The sequence below is a fragment of the Camarhynchus parvulus genome, chromosome 3 (assembly GCF_901933205.1).
Source record: "Camarhynchus parvulus chromosome 3, STF_HiC, whole genome shotgun sequence".
Classification (NCBI taxonomy): domain Eukaryota; kingdom Metazoa; phylum Chordata; class Aves; order Passeriformes; family Thraupidae; genus Camarhynchus; species Camarhynchus parvulus.
The window spans coordinates 59,279,914-59,298,395 of NC_044573.1; the positions used below are offsets into that span (position 1 = coordinate 59,279,914).

Sequence of the window (18,482 nt, forward strand, 5' to 3'; positions counted from 1 at the left end):
CAGTGCCCCACTGGTTGTTTGTGATGAGGCTGCTATAGTGCATATATAATGTACAATATGTCAACAGCCTAACTACATTTCAATTTAGGGCAGATGTTTCAGGTCTGTCTCTAGTTTTTGTTGTAATGAACTGATATTTCAGAAGAAGGACATCTTTTGCTTTTGGTCTATGCCTTCATAGGTCTTGTTTGAATGGGGCTTTATTTGATGAAGCTGTTATTCCCTGTTTTCTGCCTGCATATTATCAGTTTCTGTCCTGTCTTTCAGCATGCAGAGACTTTGAAAATGCACCCTAGAGGATGAGTCATCTTGAAATACGAGTTTTACCAGTTAGTTTTTCGTAGCCTAGCAGTCTTTCAAAGCTGCACAAAAATAAATGCATGCAAAAGCATGAACCAGATCCTCAAAAAACCTGCAACCCTAGGAATGGTCTCTTGTCATTTTCAACTCCTGTTCAACAGCCTATAAATTAAAAAAATAATTTCATGGAAGTCAGTGGGACTGCTTGCTGAGCAAAGTAGTACAAAGCCTGAATAAAGATCAAGATGTCTGGATCTTACTTATTCTAAAATGTCAGAGGACTTTTTCAGCAAAAATAAACATCTGTCATTGGGATTATATTGTACTTAAAGAGGCAATAGGGGATAAAAAGATGGCATGCCCTGAAGACTGACTCATAAAACTCTGCCAGGTTCCAAACCTGTCAGTTCTTGCAGGTTCTTAAGGGCTATTTGTAAAATGGCTATTTGTTAAAGTCTAGCCATTAGAGCCTGAAACAAGAGTACCAATCCATGGAGAAAGCCTTAATTGCTGGAGTACGGAATACTTCTAGATGGTTGGACCTTCGCTTCTGTATGGAACACTTGCAATATCTGCAATAGTTAAGTGTAGTTATTATTAGGATGAATTGAATGCAGATGGAAAAGTTCCAGTTTTAGAATTTTTGCCATCCAGTTACAAAACCTAGAGGAATCTTCATCAGTTTATTTTATGATTGAGCCTAAATTTATCTTTTTTGTATTTCTCACATAAGATATAGGACTGCCGTGAAAGAATATTTAAAAAGCATTCTTGAAGATTCAAAACCAAAAACACACTTTACAAGCAATTGATTTTAGACTACTGACTGAGACACATGAGGACAAAGAGATCAAAATGGAAATTATACATAAAATACAAAGATACTTCTTTCTTTCCTGAAACAATGAATGCTATATTATAAAGCAGCTTCTCTATGCCCTTCTCTTATCTAGCAAAACCTAATTATGACTACAGGATGCAGTAATTTAAATCCTCTTGATGCATTTCATCAATGCACCAGTTATTATAGTATTTGCTACAATTTTCCATTTTAATTGCTGTTTACCTACTGTATTCAAGAACAGAGAATGTACAGCCTCCAGCTATATTTTACTTGAGAGCTCTTCACAGTGACTCTATATCCCCAGTGATGTTCCTTACTATCTTATTTCCATTTTAGTTTAATGTCTTTTACTCACTCAAAGCATTTACTTAGCACACATTTAAGAAGCATATTCCCATCCAACACCAAGCAAACAATTTACCCTCATACAACCAGCCATTGACTCTTTAAGATGTATTTCAACCCACCCAGAGTGTTCATTCTGGTTCACTGGTGAATAGATAGATTCCTTCAGACAGACCATGCTTTCCAGCTTTTCCTTCATGAACACTTACCAGTGCTTCAAACCAAATTGCTGCCCAGGGTGAGCAGTATGCAGTAAAAAGAATTTTATCAGTGTACTGAATACAAATGTCAGAGGGAAAAAAGGGAAGAAGTGATCTTCTTTCAGGATAGTTTTATGCTACAAATTATATCCAGGCTCGCTCTTGATTCTAAAACAACCTCTTCTGCTACAACAGGAATCTTTTCTTAAAAGAAATATTAGAAAGGGTTTTCCTCTCAACCCACATTATTGTGTCTTTTTTATTGAATAAGACATTATATTTACAAATATGTGACTGGTTCAAGAACTATAAACATAATGAGCGAGAAGTAAACACTTTTCCTAATGTGTTGGAAACTTATTTAGCACAAGTGAAAAAAAAAAAGGCTAATAAACAGTAAGAACAAAGACCAAAGAGCAAGTCCATTACAGGCAGAATAGCTTTGATGCCCAGATATATGTAGAGCTAGCTTATTTTTGTTGTTGTAGTCTTAAAATAGAAAAATAATAAGATAGATATCAAAATTATCCTCTGGCCACTGTTCAGACAGAGTGAAGTGTCTACTTCTCATTAGACTTCTAAGACTGGGCAGGACACAGACAACTGGTCCCAAGAACAAATGTATGGACTACTGTGGGGAGGGAATTTCTTACATGATGGCAGTTATCTAAACAACAATTGTGCTTGTCACATATGAGAATAAATAGTTTAAGCACACAGAATAACCTCCACAGTAAATAAATTGGAAGCAGAAGGCGTCAATTAGTTTAGAAAGGAATAAATGAAAAAAATTCATTTATGTGCTGCAAATAACACATTCAACAGAAATTAAGAATACTCTAACATTCTCAAAAGCAGCAGGCCTCCAACCAACCACAGAAGCATGAGGTAAATTTCAGGTAGATAAGAAAAAGCTGGTTACAGTCAAGACAGAAAAAGATGAGAGTTTTCATTTTGTGAAGAGAACAAAAGAACTCTGGTTCTTGGGACTGGAGAAACTAGAGCATTCAACAGCTTCTTTGAATGCCTGAGGCCAGATGAGCAGGACTGGCTACCTGCAATAAAAGTACAAGGTGGAAAAGCAGAAAAAAATAATCCAAGATATTATCTTCAACATGTTAGTATGACATGCTTATTGATTTTCTAGAAAAACACCATTAATGATCCAAACAGGAGCTTAATTCTCTTCCTATAGATATTCACAAATGAGGCAAGAGAAGAATTTGCCAGAAAGAAGATCAGAGCACTAAAAAGGCAGAAGGAGACATAGCAAGGTGTCAAAGTGCAGTACCACCTTGTCAGATTCAGAAAGTATAAGCAGATGTAGAAAGCAACTATAAGATGGTTTAGATCTGCTGAATGCTCAGAGGCATAAGACATTTTGAGAGCTCCTAAGGACACCATTACTGACAAACAAGACAGAAAAATGTCTCTATCCTTTTGCTTTCCTCTTCTCGTGAGAGAGGAGCTGTCAGCGTGTTAAGTGCTGATCAGCTGCCAGGCCCCAGGAAGATGACCCACACCAGGGGCCAGAAAAGAGAAACTGCAGCAGCGACAGTTTCAGAGACCAAGCAGCTGCGTAACATGCAAGTGGGACATCACATTTTTTGAATTAATTATTCCCCATCTCAAAATCACAGGCTGAGAGGTTCCTTTGTTGTATTGTCTGTCATCTGTAACCTGTTTTAGTCTCATCCACAGGTTTGGTACAGGCACTGGAGAGCCTTGCTGTGTTTTTGACAGCTTTGGGATTCATCCTCCCTTCTGCTCATATCTGTCTCTCATATCACTCCACATGATACACTGCACTGGGTATCCCTGCCCAGGTGCTGGCAGCAGGGAGGGGGCTGCAAAGGCAGCCCAGCCTCTGTGAGGAAAAGGCTGTGCCAGACACAACCAGATCCCAACAGGGCACACAGCCCCTCAGGCAGCCAGGTCAGAGAATGGAGAAGGGGAAGTAGTGGAAGGAGAAGCTCCTGGTCCAGAGCAGATACACCCTTGGAGCCCCTGGAGGAAACCAGGCGGGAGCAGATATCCACATTGCATTTTCATGAAGAAAATGTTGGATATTTCTTGAAGGAACTACATCCCATGGAGAACTGCTGGTAGAGAATTTTTTTTTTTCGTGAAGGATGTAGGTCCATGGGAAGCACCCACACTGGAGCTGGGGAAAAGTGTGAGGAGGAAGGAGTGTCAAAAAGGAACTGTTATGACCACTGCTACAACTCCTGCTTGCTATAATCCTGCACTACTTGTGGTAGTGGGGGAGGATGAAGAGGAGCAGTCTGGAATGAAGAAGTGAGGGTGAGTCTGGGGAAAAAAAAGGAAGATGGAGGAAGAGGTGTATTCTTAATTTTTTTTTCTCTACCTGAAACTATTTAAATCTGCAATAACTTAAGTCAACTTTCCCCAAATAAAGTCTGTTTTGCCCAGGAAGATAACTGTAAAATGATTTCCTGGTTGTTACTTCGGCCCATGAGCTGCTTCCTCTTTTGTTCTGCCCCTGCCCTGCTGAGAAGGGCAGTGAGAGAGTGCTGGGTGGGCAGCTTCAGCTGGCCAAGACCAACCCACCGGAGACACCACTGGGACAGTAAATCAGTATCATTTTATTGAACTGGTGCAATCAGTACATGGTTATTACAGTAGATTATGGGCCCTGTCTTTACATCTCTGCCATGTCGCTTTTATGTTCTATTGATCTCTGTTTTAAAGGATTGCTACATCTCATCAATAGATTGTAATTAGCCCAATTTATGAATCTGTTAAGAACCGACCTTGAGTTTCGTTGTCTTCCTACAGTATTTTCAGATGTTTTACAATGAAAGAACCAAAAAAAAAGGCAATTCATTGTTTCCAAAGCCCAATGAACAGTTCACTGTCTATGTGAAGACAGCTTTTACAGGGCTATGGTAAGCATCTTGTAATCCTACATGAATAACACAGAAAGCAAGTAAATACCTTTAGAGAATAATTTTTAGATTTCAAATGGAAATATGCTTAGACAGGAGAAGATATAACAAACATCACTGTTGCATGAGTTTTAATTTCCATGGTAAAAGAAGAAAGCTCTTTAGTGCCAAAATTCTTCACTATTTTCCACTGGGAATATTCTTCCAAACATACACAAGTTTCCCAGCCATGAATCTAAAAGAAGCCTCAACAAATTGGGCATATGAGTTTCAAAAAATAAAAAAAAAAAAAGAAAAAGAAAAAGAAATTAAAACATTGCAGCTGGATTACTGTTTGCATGAGTAAAATTAAAAAAAGAACCACAACAAAGCAAAACCAAACCTTTTGGTTTTTTTCTTGTTAAAGATACCAAAAATGTAATTCAGCATATTTTTGACCATTGCTGATATTCGTCTTTAACATCCCTATATTTGAGGGATCTTACCTCCTTCTGTATGTTTCTCATCCTTGACACAGGTATCATTTAAAGACCCATTTGGATCGCAGGAACATGGCTGACATGGATCTGGGTTTTCTGGCAATACCTATAAAAATAAAGATGTTAGAAGAAAAAAACCTTCCCTTCAATAATTGGCAACTTTTATTTACATCTTAAAAAGTAGGAGAGAATGACTTCTGTATAGGTGGCTTATACTTGAAGAAAAATGACACAGCTGATAAACAGTCCATGCAGACTATGACAAGAAGAAAATGCCTCCAATTGCACCAGAGATTGGATATTATGAAAAATTTCTTCACAAAAAGGTTTGTCTAACATTGGAATGGACTGCCCTAAAACGCGGTGGAGTCACCATCCCTGGAGGTATTTAAAAGATGTTTAGATGTGGCACTCAAGGACATTGTTTAGTGTTAAGTTAAAGGTGGGACTCAATCTTAGAGGTCCTTTCAACATAAGTGATTCTAGGTTCTGTGATTCCATTAAAGTTATATTTGGGATTTTTATTTAGAAATATGTAGTGACTTAGAAGCAAATATGTATTCAGCTAAAAAATACCAGGTGTACAGATAACAGAACCTTGTATAATTAAGATCATTAAATGTTACAAAGTAGATTTTAAGCATTTACTACCTAAAGTAATATTGACAAGATCAGTTGTTCTGGTCAACATGATTCAAAAAACTAACTAATGCTAGCTAGTCAGTAAGAGAGAAAAAAGGTAAGTAAGTGAAGAAAAGTGAACATTAAACAATGGAACAATTTCCTTTTGTTGTTGAGAGGTTACCTCACCAAACTCAGACCTTGGTCTAGTATCATACTAGGAATACAAATTAGAAGTTCTGCATTAACTAGATACATACACATAGTATGGATATACTTACACATAAACACATATATATATCAAATCCCTTTTAGCTGGATGATAACTTAAAACAGAGGAAAAAATCAAGTGCCCTGCTGTTGAAGAAATTGTTTCTCAGTACTCCTTTTCTCAAGTTGTAAGGCTAAATCTAGTCTATCAGGGAAAACGTAATTACTGCTATTTGCTGATGTTCTCTCTTTGAGGATTGAACACCAATCAGACTAAAGGCCATTATTTACCCATCTGAAAATATACAGATGAAATATAAGCAATTCAAGCACACACTAATAGTGTAGCTGTCTAAAGCACAGGAATGGCTCATATTGACAATACAACCTAATATAAGATTCATCTTTTGACAGCTTCCACTTAGATGAAAATACAGTCTTATACGATGAAATACAAAAAGCAATTTCCACTGCACTGAAATTTAAAGACATTCATGAAACACTGTGGAATTTCAGTGGTTATTAATTCTACATTGCATTTAAAAAACAGAAATTCCAGTCTCTTTCATCAATACCAAATATAGCAATATTTCTTTGAACTTTGATAACAAAAGTTGAAATTCATTACTGAGGCAGAAGTTCTGTTTACAGGACCACATCCTCTTTTAAATTAAATTGAAATACTAGCTGGAGGCCCTGACCTCAAGTGCATTCCCTCATATCAACACAATTCACTTTCCTATTTCTCCGAGCATTAACTTTATGCATTCCCAGCTGTGAAAAGCAACTGCTGCACTGTAGTTAGATTTGGAAGTTAACCTTCACAAAATGGCAGCCCAAGCTCTGTTTAGTAAGGTAAGCTGATGAAGGGATAGTTTGAGCAGCAAGCTTTGCAGCGGAGGGCAGTGGGAGCGGGCGCTTACCCCTTTTGGCCTGAAGTATCCGTCCAGGCAGGTCTCGCAGTTGACGCCGCTGGTGTAGCCGGAGCAGTTCACACACACTCCTCCCCCGAGGTACTGCCCGTGGATGTTCAAACTCTGGTTTCTGTCTGCCACTTCCTGATCGTAGTAACACTCCTCAGTCTTCCCGTGACAGTTGCACGCTGAAAGGGAAGGAGAGCGTTAGCAAATACTTTCCCACTGAGGATGCCCCACTGTTACCAAGGTATTAAAAAAAGCCATTAAATATTTTATCATTTTTTCTGTGTATATTGTAAAAGCACATCCAAACATTCATTTACTACTTCATTTGTCAAAGGCAACGTGGTCCCATTACAAGCACAGCCTGAAATTCAATTGAATTAAGTTGTATTTTTTCTCCTCAATATTTTGTCTTGGGGAATGCAGAGGCTGACAGACACAGTCTAATTATAATGTTCCTGGTTTGTTTCAGTTTGTTTGATTTTTTTTTCTTGTTTAAATTGATAGCTGAGAAACCTTTTGGTGGTTGCATACACATACAGTTCATGAAGGGGTCATCTAAATTAAAATACAAGAGGAGTTGTAAGGAAAGCAGCACAATGGTATGAGTAAATTAAAGTGATTCAGATAAAATCTGAAAGACATCCTAAAAACATCTCACTTGCACCTATGCATATAAGAACTGGGGCAGAATAAAGGGATTCCCAATCTTAAATCTTCTTTTGACATTTATATCTGAACTCTAGACTTCAGGTCCAAATACAGGAAAGATAATCTAATAATCTGTTGCAGCGAAAACAAGGCAGTTCACTGTCCCTTTCCCTGCAGTATTAAAACATTCATTTCATCACAAAGAGAAATTCAAAGCTTGTCAACATTGTGGAGAGGCAGGAAACAGGAAACTGTTTCCACCAAGACAGTACAACAATTCACTGAGGGTTGAACAGGGTGTAAGTGTCTCTTAAAAAATAAACATGAAATTAAATGTACCCTGCCTTCCTTCCATAATGCATTCCCAGTGCAGACACAGTCCCAACTAAAATAAAGACCTCTGTGACCAAAGTTTACAGGACACAAATAAGCAATTCTACTCTACTCTACTCTAAATATAGGTATATCTGTTCTTTTATTTTTAATCACTCATGATAAAATTATAGCTGAAATCCTAGAAATGAATAAATACTTATTTTAATGGAGCATTAGATTTTACCATGTTCAGAAATATAAGCGGTATGTAACCTTTGGAAGTAAGATGTTAAAGTTCAATTATAACTACCCTTACTACAATAAATCTGAAAATTAAATTTCCACCCTGTTGGAAGTTGATATCTCAAGGTATGTTTTCATTCCATGTTGAAAAACTAGATACATTGTCTTTTCTGGTAAAAAAAATCAGACATCAACTTGCATTTAGATCATACAAAAATATTTTGTTTCAGCAAAGATGAACATTATAATATATAAAAGTGCCATTTGTACAGAAATTACACCAGTAAAGTTTCATATAATGAAAAACCTGTAAGAGATTTTTTTTAACTTACCAGGATATAGCCCTGTTATTTTATCAAAACAAAACCATCATGATTATAGAAACTACACAAGACATTTCTTTTATATGGCATTCCCCAAATATCACCATGTTACAATAAAATATTCTGAGTTCAATAAAACCGCAACTCTACTTGTAATTTTTCTGCAAAGTCTTTTGAGTCAGTCTAATTAAGTGAATAACATCAAATCTAATGTTATTCATAAACCAATGTGGTTAGAAACCAAATTAACGGCAAAATCACGTCGGACCCAATTTCAGTTTTCAGTAGCAATTGCAAGAAATTTTCTCCTCTGTGCTGCTTTCAACTTACGTTCACATTCATGCTTATGCAGGAGAGTGCCAGCATGCCAAGGCTTTTGATGGAAACCAGGACAACACTGATCACATGTCTCTCCGCATGTGTTGTGCTCACACTGACAGACGGATTTCTAATTTAAAAGAAAAACAAATATTTACACAATGTGATGATTTGAAAAATCTGTCCATGTACATAATATGCATTCCAGTTCAAATTATGAAAACATTAAGGATGGCTCTACTCTGTAATTCCTTTGTTTATTCTTTTGTATTCGTTTATGCATCCTGCATTCATCAAGTGTGTTTAACTTCTATAGCTCTATTTCAAGAAAACAGCCACAAAGCAAAGGAAGACAGCTGGCCAGATAACCTAAGGAGAATCTAAGAATGCAGGAAAATTTAATTCCAAGTGGATAAAGAAAGGACGATGGGAAGGCTCCCTAATAAAACAAGCTGAAGTACAGGCAGCCCTTGGATACAGGAAAACTGATCTGACCCCTGAAGGAACAAACCATTCTCTGCCCTTCTCTTTGATGCAGCAATTCTGCTGCTGCAGAATGAAATAAATTCTGTTAGCTGATCCAATACAAATTGCCTTTTTTTTATACTTGATGGTATTTTTTGACTGGAAAAGTCAACTTATCATGTAACCTTCCAATCGTGTAACTAATTCTATGGAAGGCATAGCAGGAGAGTTTAAAGTAATAATAGATGAGCAGAAGTCCAGCCTTTCAGTAACTTTACAGTTCTCCACAAGACCACCTTAGTTCCAGCATGAAAATATTACTGTAAAGAACACCCAAACTCCCTGAGCCACAGAGACAGCTTGAAAGAGGTAAAAAACCATGCAATTTGGAGAAATGAGAAGTAAAAATTGCCTTCCCAACAGTTATTTAGTGAAGGGGATTCTCTGTGGTCCTTGTGAGGCCATACAAGGTCAAACCAGCGAGCCAGAGAAACTCCAAGGCTCACAGGACAAAGCACAAATTTTGCAAAACAAGACTAACTCAGGACTGCTTCAGAAAAGCATAGCAGTAAATTCCAGCAAGTTTATTCCTTGTAATGCTAAGGGAAAGATTCTTTCTGCTAACAAGTACAGTCATAATGTTTATAAGCCTATTTTGGCATGGCTCAGTCTAAAGAATATCCCTGGACAGCTAAACCTCCAAATCTCTTCTGGCTTGAGCTGTTTCACTTATGCTATTTTTTATACTGGCCAGAAAACAAATACGCATTTGACATCCTGCAAAACAGGACATTACACTTGTCAAAATGGCTTTATTTTATCTAGTAGCTAAATTATCTGAAGTATGTATTAATCTCAGTAGCAGCACTTATTTTCCAAGGCAGGCTTGATTTTAACAGACGGCATAGAGACAATGCTGCAGCTTCATCACTAAGGGCATCTGAAACAATAATTTAACACTTGCTGTACATATCATTACAGAAAATTCTCAGAAGGGTTAAACCAAGGAGTTTGCCCAATTTTTACTTTACTTACTCAATTTGCTCAATTTTTTTCAAGGATCCATAGAAATTGCTTAGAACTCTAAATGCATTCTCTATAAGCTTCTGTAATTTCTTTAAATGATTTCCAACATAATAGCTTAATGCCACATACAAACAAGATTTTCCGTTAAATCCTATAAAGCTCCTACTTAATCAAATAGTTCATTAAGAGATCCCACACTGAGGCATGTAATAGTAAACAGGAAATTCACTATTAGTGATAATGGGTGCATAGAGTTGGACAATCAGTAAAAAATTTTATTTCTATATTAATTACAATGGTTATGTTTTGATTACATTGGTTTTGTGCAAAAAAAAAAAAGAGTTACAAGTTGAAAGATAATATAAACAGCCCATGATTTTCTAGATTGGCTTAACTGATCATTCGATTAATACTCCCTACATAGCCAATGCACCATTCTAGAGCCATCATTTGTTTGCAAGTATCAACTAAATATTTGACAACCATTTAGGAAATACCTTGATTAATATCAAGCAGGAAAAGAAAGACTGACAGTGCTCATTTCTACAGCTACATAGTGTAACCCAGATTTCTGTTTTTCCTAGGAAACTTCCTATATGAATTATCTGAAACCTATTCTTTCATTTCAGGAAAGTCTCTGCTGACACTGTATGAATGTTTATTATTCTGGCTGCTAGCGCTGTTTCATTCTGGCACTGCTTCTGACTGCTCTTCTAGGTGAAAAACAGACATAAATTCACAGAACGCTGAAGAATATCAATATCAGGATTTTTTTTTCTCATATTCCACCCCATAAATAAGTCACAATAAAAAAAAACAAACATACATTGGTTACTGGATCCAGTGGACAAGCCTTAGCATGGCCTGAACATATACACATGCCTCCAACGGAGATGTCTTTTATAGAATAGTAATACTGTAAGACAAAACAGAAATTGAATTGCTAAGTGGATTCTAAAATGCAGGTGCCAAATTGCAGAATTCATTTCTTGTGACAAAACTGTCAGGTCCTGTTCTATTTCTTTTTTGATCTATTACAAATATAGCAGACAGTGTAATCCAAGCCGTGTCTTGATCAACAGATTCAGGCTGAATGAAAGAAAGGGTGTAAATTGGCACAGCTCCATTTGTTTGAAGTCACAAAAGCCACGTCAATTTATACATAGCATACAAAAACATGAGAATAGGAAAAAGCTATATGCACACCGGATAATGAAAAATCAAACCCTGTAGAATTTATTCTCTTCAGAAAGTATCAAAAGAAAAAGGCATGATGATGGGAAGAGGAGAAAATCTAGAAAAAAATCCTATGAAACACCTTTGTTCACCTTAGCTGGGTCTAATTTGGGCATTCACTGAACTGTGGAAAGAAAAACTGTTTTTCACTATTGGCCTTTGAATGATCATGAAATTTAGGTACTTTTGACCTGGTTTTCTGCCATTTGGCCATTTCTCTTTTTTCTTTGGTGAGGATTAAGAGCCCTAAGCGGAAAGAAGGATACCAAGATACTCATAATCTTACATTACAAAACCTGTGAAGAGTGAATCTCATTCATTGTCTTCTGTTTTGGCAAGGGTCCTGCAACATATTCACAGCTGGCTAATCAAACAAAACATGTGCTATTTGCAAATTTTGCTATTACAGTGTTCAACCTCTTTATCAGATCATAAATAAATATATCAAACAAAATGAGAACTCTTATCACTCCTAGTTAAACTTCCAACACGAAGAAAATGTATAATTTGTGGCTACCCTTTGTTTCCTGACAAGAGTGGCAATTTTCAGTTGCTCCTTGATCCTTTGAGGATGGCCTCATGGAGAGATCCCACACAGAAGTTACAGTTTTTTGTTGGTTTGAGTAACCAGTGTATTGTCCTGCACTCAGTTTTCATGAGTTTAGAATAATTTTTCAAGTGCTAATTCAATTTTGTATTTTCACTGGCTTAGAATCAGATTATTAAATGTCCACTTTTACATAGACACACAGTATTCATGATTAGTGAGGTTGCAGTAACTGCACTCAGCTGGGAGGGATTCTAGGTTTGTAATTCAAAACAAAATGGCTTGTTCCAAACTTTCAGAAATAGCCAGCACTCTGTATTTAGACAAGGAAATGGAAACTGGAAATGGAAACTGGAAATGGAAACCAGAAATGGGAACAGAGGATGCAAATTTTCTTAGCACTTAGCCACCACTGAAAAATGATATTAACCAAAGAATAATGATACACTCCCCATTCATAACAGGACTTATTTTTGTTTTGGAAAGTTAGGTTACCAGATTATATGATAGGTTACCATATTATATGATGACAGGAAGAGGAAGTGATAAAAAAAAGAGGAATATTATATATCCCCCAAACCAGTTTTTGAGAATGCTTAGTAGAAAAAACTCTGAAAAATCAGAGGTTTTGAGAATGTTTAGTAGAAAAATCAGAGGAAAACAAAAAAACAAGAATAATACACAACATTTGATCAGCAGGACAATAGGGAGATATGGCTTAGAAAGGAAGTAAAAACTGCAGAAAGAAGACATAGGGGTGTGCATACACAAAGGACAGTGGAGAAGATCAGACTATGGGTATGGTATGAGTTTAAATGCTGTATCCATTCTTTTAAGCTAAAGCAAAGCACAAAATGTTTACTGCTACCCTCAATCATATGAAAATGCTAAAGGTGTTGCATTCAGGCCCTATTACTACTTATAGTACAATTACAAATTCTACTCAAAGGGAGCGTTCAAGGCATGTTAAAGGTAGCAAAGGATTGAGTAGCAGAAGAGGCAAGAGATACTAACAGCAAACACTTGCCAAACACCTACATCCAAATGTCTGCAGCCACAGGAGCTGGGTGTTTATGTTAATAACACCATTAAAAAGAAAATGTAAAATTGCTAATTCTACTCTAGAAAAGATAACAAAATAGAGTGCACAGGGAATTCTCTAACACCAAGATTTTGAAAGACAACAGCAGGTAATCATCAACTCCCAAAATTTCCTATAGCAAACAAAGGCAGGTACAGCACTTACAAATGTAAGATAACTTCTACATGCGTCTTTCTGCCTTGCCAGAACTTACCCTCCTTGTAACAATGGGATCAATTTCAGCTGGATCTTTGTGTGCAAACATCATTAAATCAGCATTTAGCGTCCGTATCCTCTGGAATCTCAGGCGAATAAAGCGAGCAGAGGTGAACTCCAGTAGTTCACGTGATGGATCATCAGCACTAGGTCGTCCATTAATTAGAGAAGTGTGAATCTGAAAAATTATTAAAGCAGTAAGGAATTACATTACATCAATTTTGTCATGATTAGGCCAACAAATATCATTACAGGCATTGTGTGAATGCATTTGTACATGCAAAATAACTTCTTTCCTTAGAAAGTAGATTTCCCCCAAAATATTCCATATGACCTCAGCTATGAAGAGTCTTTATAATAAAAACATTTAGAGCAAAGGAAAGTCATCAGCTACAGAAAGACTGCATCACAAACTTCATACGTGTACCCAGTCCCTAAACCAAGTGTCCATGCTGCAGGCAATTCACTTGTCCTCCCCCAGTCTGAAATAAGGTAATCATATAACCAAATGGGCTCAGAAATTTTGACTTAAGGGAATGTATACTTGCAATGGGATTCAGAATTCAACAGGGTTTGCACCTCTTAGAGCGATCACCATCAAAAGGCTTTTGAACTTTTGAATTACTGAAAACTACAACAGCTAGATGAGACAAAATCAGCATTCATAAGCACCCCTCCTTTCCCACTGTCTCTTTTCACATCTTCTCCTTTGAATCTTGTTCTCAGCCAGGTGAAGAAATTTCCTGGGTTGCAACTGTTTTCACCTGGTCCCAGAAGAAAGTCTTTATCACTTCTGAGAACTTCGTTCAGCATTTGTTTTTCCAAAGACACCACCACTCTCTGCCTACCCTATAGTTTCTGTAAAGATTACCTCCCCCTTTCTCTGCCTGCCCCATCCTAAAGTCTAGAAATCTAGGTAAGCTCTGTGGCTCCTTTATAGAGACTCTCTGACCCCAGCTCAAGCATCAAGGGCAAGGCAACAAAAAATAGGACACCTTCTTCCCCTCCTGTCTTTCTAGCTGATCATGGCACACATTAGCTCTGAATCAACCAAATAAAGCAGATGGGCTGCTACAGAACTGTTATTGGAAAAGGCCTACAAGAAGAAGCATACCAAGTATAGCAAAATACTGTTAATGAGCACCTAGAGGGAGAGAGGAAAGAAACCATTAATTTTCCTGTATTCTCAAGTGTTAAATTTTAATTGGGGCATTTTTATTACAGGCTGGTACACTGAAAGAATGTTCAGATGCTAAGCCAAATGTGCAAAACATTGGAATGAATAAGAGAATTATTTATTCTTTGCAATGAACATGTGTTGCCTCATACCTCAGTGCTCTGAGCGAGAGGTCAGGCCATACAGCCATTTTCTGTCATTGAACATGGTCATATCACTGCTGGTTTAGGCAAACAGCTGCACTCCACACACCAGCTGGCACTCACTCAGCAATGGCCGCCTCACACTGAGGAAAGAGACTGTAAATCTACTGCTCCCAGGAAAGCAGCAGCTCTTGTTTCCTGGAGTTTTTGGAAGTGCTGGATAGACTTACTGAACAACTACTGTCTTGCATTACCTATGTGATACTATCAATTCACTTAATTATGTCTAAGGCAGGTGTCAAGAGGTGCCAGACTCTCCAGTGGTGTTAGGACAAGGAGCAAGGCCTCTAAACACAAGAAGTTTCACCTCAGTATTGAGGAAGAACTTGCTTACATTGGCAGTGGTAGAGCACTGGAACAGGCTGCTCAAGGAGGTCACGGAATCTCCGTCTCCAGAGACATTTAAAACTCACCTGGGTGCATTCCTGTGTAACCTGCTGTAGGTGACTGTGCTTTAGCAGGGGGCTTGGACTAGATGCTCTTCAGAGGTCCCTTCCAACCCTAACAATTCTGTGATACTGAGATTTTTACTGCCAAGAGTACCTCATCACGACCAGCATTCTGCTCCACTGTATCTACAGGTACACCAAATCACTGGGAACCACTCTGCCAGGAGCAGCCACCAATTATACCTCACCTGTGTATCAACCAGCACCTCTGGGTTTCTGCCATGTTACCTCCAGGAACAGGTGACGCCACTTCCTCCTACTCAGATCATAACAACACACTCACTGAGCTCTGACTCAGTTCTGCTCCTGACTACAAGTAACTAAAGGATATGGCTGGAAACAAACAGAATAAAATGCTGTGAGAAAGACATGGTGCAAACAAAAGGTTATAAAAAAACCTCAGAGGAAGTAAGGAGGAGGTCCTGAATGAGAAATGTCTGGCTACAAATAGGACAAATGCACATGACCAGAGAACTGATCAAATCCCTGGTGAAGAGAGAGAGAACATGTGTGGAGAGAAAACTTCAAAGGAAGCCTGAAGAGGCGGCAACAAGTCAAGTGGAAATTGACAGATCTTTCCAAATGAAGGAGAATTTTAGCAAAAACACATGCCTGAAGACTTTTTTGCATAATATTTACTTGTGAGCAAGGAAACATATTTCTTCAGAGTATTTTTTCATACTATCACTGCCTTCCTTTAAAACAGGATCCAAGAGATTTCTTTTACACTGCCAGGAAACATACATAGGTTATGGTTTAAAGCAATAGAATACTAAACACTGAACTGTGATATTCCAGAGATAAAGAAGAAATAAATCTAAAGTAGTGCCTTGCTCAATCTGATAGAACAACAGCACCATGGCAGTAATAAGCAGCATGGCAATCTGACTATCTCTTCAAAAAGACAAAAATAAAGACTTTGGGAGTGGGGAGAGAAAGATGCAGGTGAAATTCCACGTATCAAAAGAAATACCCACAGAGTACTTAAAAGTATTAATCCCAGACACAGCTTGACCACAAGTGACACAGTTGACAATCAGCAGTCATACCTTTTGATTATTTTAAAAACAACAAATTTAGCGTTCGGACACGGATGGGAGGAAAAAAACCCACCTCCTTGAAATGATAGTTTTACAGAACTAAAATGTAAGTTAACAAAATAAAACCAGAGGTATTAATTTTAAAATAGACCCTATTTTTGAAAGGATTATCTGCCAGCAGTTCATCTATTTGGCAAGGCTAATCTAGTAAAATGATGACTTCCATTTATATTATTTTTAAGCTTTGTCTTTAAATGTTTCACAATTTAATTTTAAAACAACAAACAATTAGGTACACATAATTATTGAGATGCAGCTATGTCCTGCGTGAAATATGGCACCTGCTCAAGTATGTACAGCAAAATGACACTGAGACTACAAAATTCAAAACTAGATAGTTTTATCAAAATGAATCTGAAGTGAAAATTTTACATTGGCAAAATTAATTACACTAACTTATTTCTCCTCCTATAAACATCTGTGATGAAATCATTCATTTCTTCCTAGAAACATGTAGAATCAATTTGAAAACTGTCCAACCAAGTTGTTCCTACTCCTTGAAAAGAGAATAAAGAAGAAATTAAGAATACTTTAGGAACATCTGTCATTAATCAGAAAAATAACCCCAGTAACAGTCTCAATTTGAAGAAGTTTAAATAGGTTGAGATTTACAATATTTTCAATATGACTCTCCCAATGAGACATCACTGAGTTTTTCCAGAGCACACCTACTCTTTTCATCTCCCTCCACTATCTTGCACCTGTTTGAAAGACACTGTTCCCAGGACAGTGCATTTTCAGTCAAGACTCTAATGTGGCCCCTGCCTTCCAAGTAGTTTTGAAGTGGACTTGAAAACTGTCCCAGTGAACACAATCCTCACTAAGCATCTACCCTCTGCCGTCACAGTACTCCACATACAGAAGATTAGCCCCCCTGGAACACATCAGCTACAGCCTGAGCTAGCTGTGCCCACACTGCATTGTGAGCCACTCCACAGTTCTACAGCAGGGCACAGATCCAAAGCTCAGCCTTCCAGGAAAATATTAATACTTTACACTGGGCTGCTACAACTTGGATAATCTAAGTCCCCATGGGGGAACAATGTCAAGTTTTGTTCAGTTTTTATGGACAACTTTTATTTACCATTTCCAAGACTGAAGTAATAATCCTAATTCTGGGTTCTAAATGAAAGATACTTTGATTTCAACTAAAGAATACTTTTCCTTAAAAAGGCATTTGTCCATGACTATATTCCAACACCTTTAGGAATCTTTAGGAATCTCCAACAGAGGCCAGAAGAAAACAGTTATGAAAGACTATAAGAAACAGAGCATTTCAAGACTGATCCCTCTAACACAATATGATCATGGCGTCTGACTAATCAGTGTAAAGGCTTCCTGAGCTACAACGTGAATCTGAGTCATAGTGTTTAATATCTACCAACTGCCCTTTTCTGTAATAGAGCTCTATTCTCTTTTTCAACTATTACATTTTTCATCACTACAAACCCTCGTCCCAATGTGTGGAAATTCGCTTCTTAAAAAAAAAAACAACAAACATAACTGTCACTGGTGGGGTTGCTCTTTGTTTGTTTGTTTTCTTTTTCCTTTTAAACCTGGAACTCATAATTATTTAATTGAAACTATTCTAATTTTTCATTTGACAAAATTGTGAGCAGTCAACATATTTTAATTTTTAAAATTCAGTATGATGATAAATCAACTTTTTGTTATCCGAGAACTGTGGAGGATTTTACAAGTTCTCTAATCTGAAGAGAATTTAGTCTAAGACTAGCCCATCAGCATTAATACATAATTCTTTTTTTCTTCTTACATTTATTATTCTGCTTTTAGCAACACTCATTTTCATATAGTATTTTTCATGTAGTATCATAAGCTGCTAATAGAACAAATTATCTTAAATTTCGCATTACCAACAAATGCTGCTATTACAGAGTTTTCTGATTTCTTAGATTGCCTGCAAGAATGCTGAACAACAGGGACACTACCAAATATATTCAAAGGGCATCTCAAGTACATTAGAATCTCTGGACCATGTCAGAACCAGAAGACCTATCCAGCTTGGCAGTCTGCCCCATACAGCATCCAAGCCAGCATGCTAATAGTAAGATGGAAGTAAGCATACACAGTAATTCCTCAGGGGTTTGCTGAGCTATAGGTAGTTTCTATACATCTGGTAAGCCTCAAAGTATTTCCATGAACTCCGTCTCACCTTAATCCAAGTCACTTTTTCATATCTACACCATGACTTAATTAGGATTTTCTCATCTCATTAACATGTTGTAGGGAAAGAGATCCTTCTTTTGCTAGTTTTAGATCTGCCTCATGCTAAACTCACGTAAT

At 37.3% G+C, this 18,482-nt stretch overlaps 1 protein-coding gene across 4 annotated transcripts in view; it reads right to left on the minus strand.

The window, feature by feature from the left end:
- LAMA2 (laminin subunit alpha 2) overlaps positions 1 to 18,482 on the minus strand; it is a 335,421-nt gene that overhangs the window by 200,659 nt on the left and 116,280 nt on the right. For all 4 annotated transcript variants that reach the window (XM_030945040.1, XM_030945039.1, XM_030945038.1 and 1 more), the window contains exons 5-9: positions 13,248 to 13,427; positions 10,996 to 11,085; positions 8,691 to 8,808; positions 6,832 to 7,010; positions 5,084 to 5,183 (exon numbers count right to left, since the gene is read on the minus strand). In XM_030945040.1, coding sequence (XP_030800900.1) covers positions 5,084 to 5,183; positions 6,832 to 7,010; positions 8,691 to 8,808; positions 10,996 to 11,085; positions 13,248 to 13,427 — 667 coding nt within the window. The remainder of the gene's footprint in view (positions 1 to 5,083; positions 5,184 to 6,831; positions 7,011 to 8,690; positions 8,809 to 10,995; positions 11,086 to 13,247; positions 13,428 to 18,482) is intronic.